The sequence below is a fragment of the Vespula pensylvanica genome, chromosome 6 (assembly GCF_014466175.1).
Source record: "Vespula pensylvanica isolate Volc-1 chromosome 6, ASM1446617v1, whole genome shotgun sequence".
NCBI lineage: Eukaryota > Metazoa > Arthropoda > Insecta > Hymenoptera > Vespidae > Vespula > Vespula pensylvanica.
Window position 1 is genome coordinate 7713577 of NC_057690.1, and position 17176 is coordinate 7730752.

Here is a 17176-nt window from a genome sequence, read left to right on the forward strand (position 1 = left end):
CACCAGGTGAAGAACGTCGGGAGATCGTAAGGCGGCCAACTCGGGTGGACTCATTGTCAGTGGTATTTCCAATTGGCCCGTTGCGATCTCCGGGAGTGAAACCGGTTCGACGACCAGCCCTGTCCTCGTCCCTCCGTCCTTCCTTTTACCCCTCCCCCACTACCCCACCCCTTTTTCTCTCTTTTTCTTTTACTCTCTCTTTCTCATTCTCTCTCCTTCTCTCTCCTTCTCTCTCTCTTTCGTTCTTCGTCCGAGCTCAACTCTCTTTTTCTCCTCGCTCGATCGCTCTCGCCTTAGCAGCGGACTTGCTGCTCCTTCGCCCCGGCTACTAGTTCCAACGTCGCGAGTATTTTCAGTGCTCACGAGACTCTCAACGTTCTCCACGAATGATCACCACGGAAGTTACCGACCGGTTTCTCTTCTTCTTCTTCTACTTCTTCTTCTGGTTCTTCTTATTCTTCTTATTCTTCTTCGGAGTTCCTCTTTTCCGCGAGTTCATTGTCGAAACATCCTGCAGTGAGTGAGAAATCCCGTCTATAATCGATTCTTACGAACTTGGATGATATTAAACGAGTTCTATTGTGTTCAAGTTAATTCCGATCGGATAAGATTTCTACGAAGATTTTTTAATTGTGTTTACATATTCATGAACTCGAACGGACCGAGAACAAAGTGACCAACTTGGAGATTCTTTTTTTTTTCTGTTTTACGAGACAACGAAAGGATATTGAACTTTTCTTGTCGGCCTCGAATTGTGTTCTGTCAACGAATGTGAACAAAACAAGCTTGATAGACACGCGTGAATTGTGAAAAGAAAGAAAGAAAGGAAAAAAAGGAAGAAAAGGAAGAACGAAGGAAGGAAGGAAGGAAGGAAGGAAGGAAGAAATAAGACGCGAGTGTCGTCAGTAACACGCGAAATGCACCCTCCGGATCGTTGCGTGCGCGTCGTCGGAGTCGCGCGCTTTTCACTCGCATACGCGAATCTCGACGATGAAACGTGTCGATATTCGTCATAACAATTTTCAGAGAAGATCGTACGACAGTGTTTTTCTATAGGTTAACGAACGTCTTCTATAAAAAGGAAAGGAAGAAAGAGAAAATATCTGATAAAATCTTTCGACTTCGAACTATGAAACGGACTGTACTGTGCGCGATAAGACCCGGATAAAACTCATATACAGAGACACAGACACAAAGAATTCCTCTTCTCGTTTCGTAGTGGACATGTGCGTGAAATGGATTCACCACGATCTTACCGGTTATTCGTTCGAGTTGTTAGTTCGCCGCGTGTGTGCATCGAGATTAAAAGTATAGATCTGTTTTAGATAAAAGAGGAAGAACAGTCGCAAATATTACGAGAGAGAGAGAGAGAGAGAGAAAGAGAAAGACCTGTCTAAGTGTATGTGTGTGTGTGCATTTATGTATTCGGGTAAACACGCCTATGCTCGAACAACAACCACCAACGGTGGTGACGCGTAACGGCAGTCGCGTTTATCGAATTAGGCTTAACGTCGTCGTCGTCGTCGTCGTCATCGTTGTCGTCGTCGGTGGCATCGTGCGTAAGGTGGCAATAAAATTCATTCGAGCATCATGGATGCGTGGAATCGCGGAAGGATTATCTACGCTTATCTCATATGGGTCGTCTTCAAGGCTACAGCAGCTGGAGGACTGTCCGGTGAGTAAAACTTTTTTCTTCTTCGTCCTTTTTTTTTCTCCTTCTCTTATTTTTCTTTCGATCCCTTTTCAAGTCCTTTCTACCTTTCTCCCTTCTTCTTTATATTTCTGATTCGATAAGAGTCGTCGTACCTCGTGAAAAACTACGAGGACGGATATTGCATAGGCTGGATAAAGATAGGCAGAGAATAGGAAGAGAGCGAGTGAGATAGATTTCTTTATCCCCCACGGCAACTCGACGATGGACCGAACGCGAACAAACTTTTCCGATAATGAAGTAACTTTTGTTACGTGGCGAAGTGTTACTTGTAGCTTGATGCGACAGATATAACGTAGCTTCTCGACTCGAAGCTAAGAAGAGAGAAGGATAAAAAGAGTATAGGAGAGAAAGGGTGAGAAAGAGAGAGAGAGAGAGAGAGAGAGAGAGAGGGAGGGAGGGAGAAAGAGGGAGACAGATTCATTGGTATCGATCGTAATTAAGGCTCCACGTCGATGCTAACGATCGCTGTTTTCGATCGTTGACGGTGCCAAGGTGATGAGGAGGGTGGCGATTCTTTTCACCTCAACGTCGATAGGGAAAATAACGTTTCCTCGTGAAATATCGGTCGCTTGAAGTGTATCGAGGAAGATGGGAATGAGAAAGGTCGTTCGAATAGAAGAGAGAGAAAGAGAAAAGGCAAAGTCCGCTTTTTGAGAGACATAACGCGACTGTCATTTTGATCCGAGCGTATATTTCGTAGATATGCGTGTGTAAAAGAGAGAGAGAGAGAGAGAGAGAGAGAGAGAGAGAGAGAGAGAGAGAGAGAGGGAAAGGGAAAATAGAGAACCGTCGATGCTTTTACGCTGAAAATCGTAGCTTCTGCTTTAATCTTCCTGACGGCGACGGTGATTATTACGGGACGCGGAGAAATAGTACGTCGAAATAACGGAGAGAAAGCATTTTTAATCACGGCACTCTTGAGCCGGTAAATATCTGCTCGTGCTATGCTTCGTGGTAAAAAGAGATAGATAGATAGATAGATAGATAAAGAAAAAGAGAGAAAGAGAGAGGGGGAGATTGAGGGTGCAGGATGAGAGTTAGAGAGAAAAAGAAAAAACTAGTGAATATGAATGTATGCAACGTTCCGGCGAAGGGTTCGACGCGAGAATTACTTTAACCTTTTCCTTCCCAACGAGCGTGCAAGCTGCCCTCGTCGTAACTGTAAACAACGATGACGAGATAGCCTCTTTCCCGCGCCCGCGCGCTCGTTCGCGAAAGAAAGAGAGAGAGAGAGAGAGAGAGAGAAAGAGAAAAAGAGAGAGAATGCGAAAGAGAGAAAGAGAGAGAAAGCACGCTTCTTTTATCGCGAAAGCGAACAACCTCGTGTATCGGATATAATGTAGACGGCGCATAAATTATGTGGAGAGACCTTATCGGCTTCGATTTAATTAGCTGTCCATTCCGTAAGAACTTATCGTACGGTACGACGTTAGGAAGTTTACGTGTACTCGATTTGCGTCGAAAATCTACCAAAGTGAAATGTAATTAAAATCAAATAATTATAATAATGATAATAAGAACAATGACAATAATTTCTATTTCTATGTATATCGGTCGATGAATTTGATAAAAAAAGGATATATATATATATATATATAATGTCAATAGTCTTTATTTCATTTTCTTCTTCTTGACGAACAAACATTTTAAATGACCATTATTGTACCGCGTTGAAAAGATCCATCACGATTTATCCACAAAGACGATTACACAAGCTTGTTTTCCAAGGGAAAGACGTAAGTGTAACGTGAAATCTCATTACCGCAAGCCTGACCACGTAGCTCAAAACCTGAATTTAATCAGAGCGTTCGCAAGCATTAACTCGCACTTGTTCGCAATATCCGTAGCTCTCTACAATATTTCTAGATGTTGGTGAAAGTGTAACTGACATTAACGAGTATATAATATCTATTGATTATAGCTGAATACTTAATAAAAATGATGAATCGCTTGAATCACAAAAAATACTAAAGAGGAAACTAAATTATATCTTTTATTAATAAAGAGTAAGAGTCTATAGACAAAATTTATTATTAACGTGTTCAACGTTAAAAAAAAAATATATATATATATATATATATATATGTTTGTACACGTATCACTTTACACATCAGCTATTATCAAACTATCCATATACATTTTTATTTAATTAAAATGTAACAAATGTTACGACATTTCGATTCATGTCATTTAATTTTCCTCAAGGGAAAAAAAGAACGCTATTTTAATTAAATTTCGTTTTGAAAGGGTCTCTTCAGAAAAATCAGGTCGTGTTTACGACCTTTCGGGCACTTGATAATAACTATATAAATGATGTATTTTACATGGTGAAAATGTTTCTCTTTTTTTTTTTTTGGATTTATTAATATCGTTTTAACTAGCGTTACGGCGTTAACAATATTAACGAGCCGAGCAAGTGAGAATATGTTATTAATGAATTTAATTACTACAGGGGGGCATCTGTCGAAGTAATGATAATAGTTCACGTGTACCCATTAGAGAGAGAAAGAGAGAGAGAGAGAGAGAGAGAGAGAGAGCGCACGAAAGCGAGAGAGATCACAATCATCGAATATATATTCGAAAGCTAAAGTGTAGCTAACGAAAATCAATAACTATATATTTCTACTCGTGCATTAATCTTCGATTGGAACGGTTCGATTTCGGCCGACTAAATCGAGTTATTAAAAGGCCGTAACTTTTTGCTGGCCATTTCGAAACGAAGATAAGCTGTGAGAAATCACCAATCGAGCTGGTCGACGATGATATTAACGAATAATCTGCTAAACGATTATCGAAATTGTACGATTATCATATGAAATAACATATGTAAGATAGAGATAAAAACGCAATTCCAAAAAATAGGATATCGATCAATTGATCAATTGAAATCACACGTAATTAAAATTATTATCGTATGATTTACGTTGACCAAAAATTTTCTCTCTCTCTTTCTCTCTCTCTATCTATCTATCTATCTATCTATCCATCTATCTACCTATCTCTATCTCTCTCTATTTTCTTTTTCTTTCTTTCTCGTACACTTTTGGATTTATACCGTGAAACGAAACCGAGTTAACGTAAACACTTGAGGTTAGAGCCCTTTCGTTCCTATGCTTCTTTTTGTTCTTCTTTTCTCTTTTTCTTCCTTCCTTTTTTTATTCTCATCTCGTTTTCTCTCTTTCTCTCTTTAAACCGCGCATCGGTGTCGGTAAAGGCTTTTCAGACCGCAAATAGAAGGCTCGATGACGAAGTATGTGTGCATTCACAGATGAGCTATAAGTACGTTGTACGTACGTACATATATACGTAGATACAATCCTATGTATAATCCTATACGAAACGCTCGAAACGAAACTGCTGCGACTTTTGCGAATTTGAAAAGACCACGTGAAAAGAAAACCGACTACCTATCGTGTCGTCGTTACTACTATTCCTGCCAGCTTTTGCTTGTAGTGCATTTACTTCTATACTATATCTTAATATACGATATATGTTTATTAAAAAAAGACCGTATTCTGTTAGAATGTTGAGAAGTTGTAACTTCTATTGCTTGTTGCTCCTAAGAAGCACGAAAGGAAGATAGTTAAGGAGATGAAAGGAAAAATAAGAGAAAGGGAGAGAAAAAGAAAGAGAAAGAAAAAGAGATAAATAGATAGATAGATAGAGAGAGAGAGAGAGAGAGAGAGAGAGAGAGAAAGAGATACGGTGGTCGAAGTTTAATTATTGCGTTAATTATTGTTGACATTTATAATACGAGGATGGATAATCAAGAGAAGATTCCTCGTCTCGCTAAACAAGGCGAAGGCTGCCGTGTTTCCTCGGAAATATCGGTCTCTTCGTGTAATTAACGTGATCTATTCGTGGCCGGGATTTTCTCAGGGTGAAACGTTAATATTCCTTGCTTCTCTCTCTCTCTCTCTCTTTCTCTCTCTCTCTCTCTCTCTCTCTCTCTCTTTCTCTCTCGTATATACATACATTCTCTTCCTCTTAATTAGCATTTATTAAGAACATACAAGTATAAAGAATTTTATGTAAAAATGTTTTTACATAATTGATTGTTAAACTTATTAACAAAATGGAATCATAATTTAAAATGAACGTGATTGTGAAACGATGCGAAAAGAAACTAATGGTTCGTACTACTAATGAAATACAAAGGTCGAGTAACGAAGTGTTGAAGTTGGTATCGAGCAGTTACGAAGATATACGCCGATAGGAAAGTATAGAATCGCGAAAACGTTGGGATATATTTTTCTTTAGTGTTTTACGTATATTAAAAAAAAAAGATGTTGAGTGTTTTCATCCATCGAAGAGGTAATATTTGAAACGTTACAAATAATAGGAAATCGTTCATACATATCTTGTTCTCGTTATTTGATATTTAATTGATTATTTTAACGTTTCTATTATTAAAATATAGAAATTATCTTATAATTGATAGTATAATAAAGTAACAATCCCTTTTCTAAGTTAAACACAAACTAAATTGAAAACGTTATCGTACTTTTCATTATTGTTAGAAAATTTGATGTAAGCGTTGGATGTAATTGCGCTACCGCAAATATCGAGCCCGACCTGACAACGACGGAGGGTAACATTTCAAGGGAATTCATTCTCCATGCGGCATACACGCGAATTAATGTTTGTGTAAAGCTTCGGCGGAAGAACGACGAGGGCGAGAATAACGACGACGAGTGGTAAACTTATATTCTCCGCTACTGGGTACTATACCTATCAACCTGTAGATTTTCATTAAGCTTTCCGCTAGAATAGGTAAAATGCTTTTAGTGGAAGCTTTTGAAACGACGATTATTAAGAAAAAAAAAAAAAAGAAAGCGGTGCTCGTCAATAAGATCGCGTGAGAAAGAAAGAAAGAAAGAAAGAAAGAGAAAAGGTAATAGGCGATTGGTATGAAAAAGAAAAAAAAACAAAACAAAAATAGAAACAATAAAAATGAAAACAAATAAGTTCTTTGAAGGAATTTTTTGATCAGACCAGAAAGAAGGAAAAGATGAAGAAAAGATAGGTCAGAATTTTAAGCGACATAAACGAGAGAAACGAAACGTATGTTATATTCCAGTCCCAAAGGCGCTGCAAAAATATGTCAACCGGAAAATGGGACACTAACAATCGTACCGTTCTGACCTCCTTATCGTCCCTCTCGACTCGACACCTCTCATGGCGCTTATAAATCTTACCGTTACCGTTAACGCCTATCTGTGTGTTCTATATACGTGTTTCTCTCGCTCCGATCCTTTCCATACATATACATATACATATACATATATACATATATATATATGGATATGTATATGTATATCTAGACATGCGTATACATATGCACATATAGACACATTGCCAAGCTTAACGTCAGCTTTAATGAACACTTACGAGTGAATATCGCGCTAAATGTAACGCCCTCGCGATGTGGTAGAGACGAGAGGGAAGTAAATGAACCGTCCACCACGAAGAAAGGTCGCATTCCGGAGATAGTGGAGCGTTCTCTCTGAATTAGACCTAAGGAATGTAGGTATCTACGTGCACGTTCACGTATATACTTATATACGTTGAAAATTTACAGGGTGTGCGTATACGAAACGTATGTATCTGGGATGTACTCTGACTACATCCGTACACTGTGCGACCTCACTATCTCTATCTCCCTTTCTCTCATTTTAACAAATGTTTGCATGTGTTTTGCTCTGTCAACCACGTATCTACTTTCTATATATGTGTGTATATATATATATATGTATATATATATACATATATATCGGAATCGCAATTAACGGCTACATTTCGCAACATTACTCGTTTGATTTTATACTATACCTTCCTTCCTTCCTTCCTTCCTTCCTTTTATTTATTTTTGGTCATTCCCAGTTTCATCGATAAGCGATTTTTAATTCTACATGGACATTACTAGCAAACGTGTTTTAGACATTGCGAAAGAAGACGAATTGGAAAATGAGGTTTAAAGAGGTTCGAGAGAGAAGTAAAAGGAAAGGGGGAAGAAAAGCGGACGAAGGATGAAAGGAGGCTGATGAAATTGCAGAATTCTCTTCCAGAAGCTCGAACGGCTATCGATTAACTATCGGAGATGCCACCGCGACGAGCGCATGACGTTTCGAACGAATGTTAATTGGAGAAATTCTTGGATAGTACTTGGTGATTCGTTATCTCGAAGACGGTGAGGAGGGATAGGAGACATAATTTTGACCTCTTGCAAAAGAATTCATGACCGAGTGAATTTATTATGAAGCGACGACGTCGAGTCCTTTCTCGATGGGACTTCGAGTTTTCAAGTTTTTGAGTTCTCTCATCCCTTTTACAAATTCCATTGCAAAAATATGAATTCTTGGAATTACAAGCTACGGATTCATAACCGTATATTTTGTCGACGGGAAGAGTTTACTTCGAAATCTTACGTGTGTCCCGTTTTCACGAACCGCTTCGGGGTACATATTTTATTTCGACGCGTGGAAGAATTCAATGTGTACGCGTAACTCTGTGCGTCTGTGTATACGTACCGTATACCTACTCGTTCGTATAATTTTTTATAAAATATACTACGTCATAGATTTTCTACCTTTTCATACAACCTCCTTCGTAGATTACATACGATACAAAAGAGAGAATAAGAATTGTCGATCTCCTCTCTTCGAGATCTCGATCTTTTATTCCTGGCATCATAGGCGAACGTTAAAATTCGATTTAAAAATTAAAAAGCCAATAAATCGTACGCTATTTCGAGAGAATCGAACAACACGACAATAGAGACCGCACAATAGACGTTCGTTCATACACCCATAGATCGTTCATATTACCCTCCATTATATCCCTAAGATCGATCCGAAGAATTTTTATTCGCAAATTATCGTCGATCATTGATTAAAAATTGAAAATGAACTCTTCGTTCTTCTATGGACTTCAGTTTGAAAGTCAAAAGCGATATATTACGTTGCTCTTTTTAGATGATATTTCGTCGCTGGAAATACGGGCTAAAGTCTCGGAAAGGAAAAGTTCTCGTTTGATCCTCGAAGCGTTAGCGTTTAAGAAACGCGCGAAACGTAAAGGTATTACGTAAGGAAAATATATTCAAGTAGAAGAAGAAGAAGAAGAAGAAGAAGAAGAAGAAAAAGAAGAAAAAGGAAAAGAAGAAAGAGAAAAAGACTCGGGGTTGAAAGGATAAAACGTAAGACGACGTCACGGATCAGAGAGCAAAGCCAGTCAAAAATGAAGAACGCACGTGCGTTCTATAGATTTCGTTCTTCGTATTTCACGTAGATACCTACCATTTAGGATGCATCAAATTTGGAGGAAACCAACCCTCCTTTCTCTACCCGAACATCCCGTCCAACGTAATTATCGATATCTTCTTGCCAAGACGTGGTTGTATATCTAATCTTACTGGGAAACGACTGATTCGATTTTGAGCAATGCTACCCCATAATACGGAGAAAGCGCTTCTCTCTCTCTCTCTCTCTCTCTCTCTCTCTCTCTCTCTCTCTCTCTCTCTCTTTGAAGCCGTTATCATTGGAACTGTTATCGTCGTTAATTTCATAATCGATATCAATGAATCATACACGCGAAAATATGATATACATTTAAACGATAATTTGAAGACATATGTATAACTTACTAAGGTAGATGCAATTACGAGAAGATCAAATATTTTTCTAGGTCATTCTAGTAGAGTATAATCTTTTGGCAAGAATCCAGATCATGGTCAGTGGCTCGTACCCTCGTCGTTTTGCCGACCTATGTTTTGATCACGATGGTATTTACGGAAAAGAGATCGGAACCTGTTTCTTTTTTCTTTTTTCTTTTCTCTTTTTTTTTTTCTTCTTTTTAAAATGAAATTCCGAATTAACGTCTAGTTCAGGAGGTTAAGGAGAGTAATGGACAAAAATTTATATGAACCGAAAAGATTGTAAAATGGTATTATCTATTGTTACTCTTGTCTTGTGCCTGGGGATATTCGTTTCATCTGACTTATACTAAAAGAGAACTCATGGTAAAGTGAGAACTTTGTTAGAAATAACGTCAAAGGATTCGGTGATGCCACGTCATTTGCATAAGTATGTTCGTCTATGCATTTATATGTTGAGTATGATATTCTTAGTATAAAAGAAAAGAGAGAGAGAAAGAGAGAGAGAGAGAGAGAGAGAGAGATCAATGATGATCGTTTCGTCTTATGAAACTTAGAAAAGAGATGGTAAAGTAGCACCCAAGGGACCTCGAGTTTTATTTCCCAGCAACGTCGTCAATGATTTACGTCCGATCATAACGAAAGGGAATTAATTCGAAGATTTAAATCCTTCGGAGATGAGGTTGGGAGTTCGCCTTAGAATGAAAATATCGATCGACGAGAAGAAAAGGGAAGGATAGAGAAAGAAGACGAGTAGAAAGAAGAAAAGATGGTGGGAAGTAAAATGAGGGAAAAGTAAGGTGCTCGTGTGAATGCCTTTGCGTTTGCGATAAGTCGGACCAGTCATTGGTATCGATGAAATTGAATTTCTCAAGAGCGATTAAGAATTGAACGAGCTTGTCGTTCTCCTTTTTCTTTCCTTTTTTTTTTGTGATTTCCGTAGGGAAAAGAAGTGAAATAATTTGCTAGCTCGAAAAGAAAAAAAAAGAAAAAAAAAAGAAATGACGGATTTTCATTTTACGTTCAGATTATATTTTATTTGTGGAATTATATTTTTCATTTATTAAATACACACACACTATGTATGTATATACGTCAAATTGTTTATCTAAATTATTTGCAATAGATACAAACATGATTGAAAATGGTATAATGGTGATCGAACCACGGTTAAACAGTATCTATCTTGACTCGGCCCTTTTACTCAAAAGAGTTACAAGCTTCGCGCTAGATAAACCGTCATTCTCTGTGTTCGCTCACAGCTGATTCTCGATAGAGCGTATAGAATTAATCAAGCAGGCCGTGTACGCGGTCTGCATTATTGTGTATGCCCGTGCGAACCAACTTTACCAGGGAGCTTTCCGCATTGCTCGTAATACTTCGTGAAAGTCAGCGTTCCAATCGCAATCCCTTTGTGATAGCATTGTGATCGCATGTCAATGGTAAAGCTTCGTCGTTTCGTTAACGATTCTCTTCGAAATAATCGAAGCTACCTTCAGATTTATAAAAGCGACCGATTGTGCTCGGTTGTTCTTCGTTCGACGATAATGATAAACTTCGTTGTAAACTTTCAAACTCGGCTGCTTTTCCAAATGAATTTTGTAATCTTCTTTAACTTAGTAAATGTACGCTCGATACGGTACATACTTTGTTCTTCAAATTTTCAGTTTGAATCCAATCATTGATCTAAACTTTCAATCATAGTTTACTTTGAACGTTTCGATTCAACAATGATTCATCAATATTCTTTAATTTCCTCTTGATCGAATTGATTGAATTAGATACGTTTGAAATTCGTTAAACAACATATCCCTTCTACTTTCTCTTATTACATCGAGATATTTATTAGATTGATGGACCGTAGATAAGTAGGATTATTGCAAATCGTTGAGGAACAATCGATCGTTCTCTCCGTTACAAATCGATAACTGCATACCATTGTTTTTCCAGTTAATGCAATAGTAACGGTTAATAAAATGGAAGTGAAATCCGCAATGCGTTTTCACATCGCTTCCGTTTACGAAACTAGGTCGCCGTGAGAGTGGTAGTTTATTAAGGCTTACCTAGAAAGCTTTATATACAATACTGTCCCTTATTTTATTCCTTCGGACAGCTGTCATCGTTCTAATAGGATAATACGTTTTCTCTCGAAGCTCGATTTAACGGTTTCGCGGTGAGTCGAGCGTTCCGAAATTTCTATAACTCGAAGTAACACGTTACCGAGCGGTAACAGTTTCGCTTTAACGCGTAATCGTGACGCGCATTAAGTCCGTTTACTCCATTACCAAAGTTCCTCGAGCTACGTGCAAACAGTTTAATGTCTCTTCTCTCCCCCCTCTCTCTCTCTCTCTCTCTCTCTCTCTGTATCTCTCTCTATCTCTACTTCTCTTTTGGAAAATTTCTGTTTCAACAGTAAAGCAAGTCGAAGAGTTAAACGATCGCGATAACGATAATGAATATAAGAAACGTTACTATGACAACATCGGTCCTTTCATGATCGATTTTAAGTATTAAACCTAAAGTTCTCTCTCTCTCTTTTTTTCTTAAGTACGTCCATAGATATTTACGAAGAGATTCACTGGCATGAACAACATCGGTAAAGTGTTTGGCTATCTCTCTTCCTCTCTATCTCCCTCTCTCTCTCTCTCTCATCTGTGGTCTAATCTTTCATACAAAGTGTAGCGGTACTATGAACACAACGGCTGGAACCATTCCGCAATCATAATGCCTGGAAATGGTCCCCTAACGCATGCGGGAATCGACGAGGATACGAGCCAGGTCCTAGCTAGTATAGTCGCTATATATATTGCTAGACACAATAGGAGAACCACCACGCGAGTATCGACTGGAAAGGCAAAGGCAAAAAAAAGGGAAATGCGAGCGCTTTCGAAAAGAGGGGTAAAAGGGAAAAAAGGAAGAAAAAGGAATCACGACAGAAGAGGTACATACGTCGGCGGTTCTTTTGATCTGGCTCGCTTTCGGAAGTTTTTGAAAACGATCGTTCGATAACACACACAGACACATACCCCTTCGCGAAACATACATTTCCATATATAAAGAAAGAGAGATAAAGAGACACGGCATTCACATATATAAACAGGTAGAAGATGAATTCGTAAAATTTCTTTCATTAGGCGAATGTAACGAGATATGCTCAAAAGTCGATCTTCTTGGGATCTTGGAAGGTTATCGCGACCGTGAACGTAATTACGAGGCACAGAGGGGACACATTTTTAGTCCGAGACTTTTTATCGAACTCCCCGTTCCAGCTCCGTAATTTCTTATCGGAGAAAAATCACCATTGGGCGGGATGGTGAGGAATAGAGGAGGGGGGTGGGTGGATGGGTGCTTCGACCGAGGGTGTTTCAGGCGATAATTAGCGTTAAGCTTTTCGCGCGTCAGTGGTCCCCTCATTATCGATAACCTGTCGTGAACGCGCTATTAGTTACGCATTATCGAGTAATTCCCACTTAAAGTTAATCTTCTTGATAGATCAGCCACTTTAGTGCTATCTCTTAAAGTAATCTTTGGATTTAACTATGTATATATATATATGTATATATATATATGTGTGTGTGTGTGTGTGTGTGTGTGTAAGATTTCCTTTCACGACTATTATTATTATCTCTACGAAAAAATTTCAAATTGTCCATGGAAAATGTGTTCGATAAATCGTTTGAAAGCGATTCGATTTGTACATGTATATATACGTGTTAAGCGAGTCGAACTGATCACTACGGAATTTTACGATCTCGATCAGGCGTGCTAGAGTTAATGCGAAATAATTGGAATCGTGATTTGTTTAGTTCAGTGGAACGTCACGATAGATGCAAGAGAGAGAGAGAGAGAGAGAGAGAGAGAGAGAGAGAGAGAGAGAGAGAGATGTGGGAGGAAAGAGGATGAAACTCTGAGTGCTAGTGAAGCATTCTAAACGGATTTAATTATTCTGGTTGATTTGAGGAATTTTAATCACAGAGTCGTTTGTATATCCCACAAACGAGATTCGCTTTTTAATATATCGGGTAAACAGATATTATACGTTCGTTCCCATAACACCATTTCAACGATACTAGAACAGAATTGTAATAGGAAAGAGAAACCAGTGCGTGAACGACGTGATTTGCATAATAACGTTATGCGTACTATTATATTTGAATTGTATTATACGAAATGATCATGGTCGTTCTTTTATCGATGCCAAGATAAAGTCATAATTTCGGATCATTGATTGAAAACGATTTTGGAACCGTTTCAATTTGCAACTACGTAGCTATAGATATATATTTTTCTTATCGAGAAAGGGATGAACGGAGAAAGGTAAGGGCGAAGATATCGAAAAATTCTAATTCGTTTGATCGTTTCGATATAGTTCATAAATTTCTTTTCTTTTGGATTTCTCCGAATTACCAAGAACGTCAATTCTTGAATATATAATGATCTCTTTTATCAAAAGAAATATTTTTCTTCCCTCATTCGATATTTTAGTTATGTAAATTATAGCCCTGAAAAAAAATATTCGAAATCAGCGAAAGATACGAACGTTGGAAGACGTCGAAAAAGATAAATGCGAGCACATTGCGAGAATAAGAAAGAAAAAGAGAGAGAGAGAGAGAGAGAGAGAAAGTAGTTCGTATCTTTCGCCCCAGGGTATAAAATATGAAGCGTGGACCGCTAGTAAGATCTCGTTTGGTTGCGTTTAATTCGCATTTCACCTTTTATTACGTTTCGGAATGGAAACGCGGGGAAAATAGCGGCACAGCCTCGTCTTATTAATTCCATTGGCTTTTGCGAATTTTCATTGGCTCCTTTTCCTTTAAGTTTTAGCAGCTTCCAACGGTCCAAAAGGAATCCGATTACATTATTACTTCAACTACTTCTAGATCTCCTTCAACCGGTAACAACTTACTTCGTACTTCGAACTTTTCCCTCACTACGAAACAAACTTTGTGAAAAGATAAACGAGTGAATAGGCACCCACCCACCGTTGCGCTGTTTACCATTGTCCCTCTTTTTCTTTTCATCTTCTCTCTCTCTCTCTCTCTCTCTCTCTCTCTCTCTCTCTCTCTCTATCGTCTTATCTTTATCTTTATTTTCATCGTCCCATTATTTATAATCGTTCGTTGATCGTAACATAAAAGCTAACGATTATATTATGTTATATATAAAATTGTTATATTTATAATAATACTTGAGAAAAAAATACCAATAAAATCGCACGATTTCTATTCACGCTTTTCTCTTCCTATCTCTTTTTATCGTCATACTTTCATCTATCTATTTTCATCTATAATCTATAATTAATATTTATAATAGTTCGCTGATAGTTATATAAAATGTAACAATGTGTACGATGAAATCATTATTATTAATCAGTATAATATTGATAATAATAGAGAAAATATAAACTTTTTCGTCACGCATAAATCTTTCTACGATCGGCGCACGATGGATCCATTAACGAGAGCACGCGACGTAACGTGACTGCAGACAAGGAATTCCTCGCTCGCGATATATCGCTCCAACTCGCGCGATATCTTTCACGCCTATCGCATTTCTTAGCACCAATACGACCTACCTCTTGCTCGGGTACTGCTTCCAAAACGCGAAGAGAGATCAGAACGATATTTTGCGTTGGGTTGAAAGAAAAAAATAATTGTTTTCTTTTTGTCCAATTGTTCATAACAAATTGTTTTTCTGACAATTACGAACATATCGTTAAAAGTGATAAATAACGTTAGAAATGATTTCTAGTTCGAGTTAAAATATTTTTTATTAAAAAATTATTTATAAGAAATTGTTAGAAATATATATATATATATATATATGTACGCATGTAGAAAGATAGAGAAAGAAAATATAAAAAATGAATTTTGTTTGAAGTTCTTATGATTATTAGTTCTCAAAGATATTACGTAATGAATAAAATTGATTAATTTTGATCGACTGATCTATATAATTTTTGGAAGGAACATCCCATAATACTAAACTATGTTAATTGTTCCGAGTATTTATTCGATCTTACTATTTTATTATGTACTATCATTACTACGAACAGCTGTACCGACAAATTATTAATAGAGATTTTCATTTGGCGATATCTTCGGAACGAGAAGTCGTAGAAACGTGGAACAAAAACCATTTTAAAGATGAGAAAATTAACTTTTCATTTACGTTCTCAAAAGTGAACGATAGGATAAGATCGATTTATCGATATTCCTTCGACAGCTTTCTTTCGAGTATTGTATGAATTTTTAAGACCGTGGAAAGAAATATACGACAATAAATTATAAACTTATAAATACAAAAATAATTCATAAGAAAAAGTGATAGAAAAAAATAAACTCTCTCTCTCTCTCTCTCTTCTTTTCCTTTTTACACGAGTTTAGACGAAGTCTCGTCGTCCTCAGTGGAATTTCAGTCGAGGTAACGCGCCTTTGAGTTTTATGGCTCGCTTAAAGTTTCAAGACTGGCGATTTCCAATCGCTCAACGCGTTCTTGCTAAACTCTCGATAAATGTGAAGAGTAGGAGAGAAAGAGAAAGAGTATAAAAAGAGAACGAGAGTGAGAAAGGAAGAGAGAAAAAATAAAGAGAAAGAGAGAGAAAGACAGAATCGAACGAGTGGTTGGTTTCTAGGCTAGAACGAAAGATTTAGAGGCATGTGAAAAACGGAAAGGGAAAGAGAAAAATACAAAGAGAAAAAGAAATAGAGAGAAAGAGAGATAAAGAGAGAGAGAAAGAGAGATAAAGAGAGAGAGAGAGAGAGAGAGAGAAGAGATTGCAACGAGGTATTGCGATCGCGATTGCCGCGACCACCGCTCGCGTTCAATAAAAGGTGGGAAAAAGCCGTTTTGACAGACGCGTTTGCAGAGTCTCCTCGTGCGATTTTACTTCGCGTGGCTTGGCGGCCGTGCGCATATGACTGTAATCCTCGAGAGTAGCACAAAGCTACTGTTAGGTAGTAGACCCTGTGCTGCTACTGTCGGCTATCCTTCTGCTATTGCTATTGCTGCTGCTGCTGCTCCTGCTGCTGCTGCTGCTGCTGCTACTGTTGCTACTGCTACTGCTAGTGGTGCATCGCCGACGTCGACGTTTCGTCGCCACGACGACGAATCTCTTTTTAATCAAACGCCCGTGTACCACCATCCCGTTCCGGATATGCACTCGCGACAAAAGCTCCGAATCGGCTGCTATCCGGTCGAGCTTTCGTGGAAGGAAATACACTCGAATACGACGACCCCTTTCCCTGTCATTGCTACTACTACTGAATAGTCTGTCTGCTTGCTTGCCTCTTCGTATATATATATATATACACCTATATATAAATTGTATATTTATATGTATATATAGTAACACGGAAGAGAAGGAAATTGCAATTGAAATGAAATATCCAATAGAAAAAATCAAAGAATTTCGTTTCGTTTCCTTCGTAATTGCAATGAAATATTTTTCATTGTTATAAAGTTATTTAAAATCAAATAGGAATTGGACGATATCGATAGTCTTATAATTACTCGTAACGAGATTGTCGATGCCTGTGTGAATTTCACATATCTATCGAGAGAGAGAGGAAAATAGAGAATTAAGAAGAAGAAGGACGAGGAGGAAGAATTGCGAATCGGGAGGAAGAACTTTCTGAGTTTATCGATTTCCATATAAAAAGGCTCCCATTAAGTCGAAGAATCGCCTGTTGAGGCTCCATTAGGCACGATCCGAAGAACGGAGTTATAAATTAGAGGTCCGCCTACTACTGGCTTCCCGTCATGAATTTCTAATCCCGATAAAAAGTACGGTTTCATTTCGGTTACACCGA

At 38.0% G+C, this 17176-nt stretch overlaps 1 protein-coding gene across 3 annotated transcripts in view; it reads left to right on the top strand.

Moving 5' to 3' along the window:
* Positions 1-245: 245 nt before the first annotated feature.
* The window catches only part of LOC122630184 (tyrosine-protein phosphatase 99A), a 323505-nt gene continuing 306574 nt past the window's right edge, over positions 246-17176 (top strand). Inside the window, exon 1 of one of the 3 annotated variants that reach the window (XM_043814401.1) lies at positions 246-1675. In XM_043814401.1, the coding sequence (XP_043670336.1) occupies positions 1591-1675 (85 nt within the window). In that variant the 5' untranslated portion in view covers positions 246-1590. The remainder of the gene's footprint in view (positions 1676-17176) is intronic. The other 2 variants (XM_043814399.1, XM_043814400.1) reach the window with 2 other exon arrangements.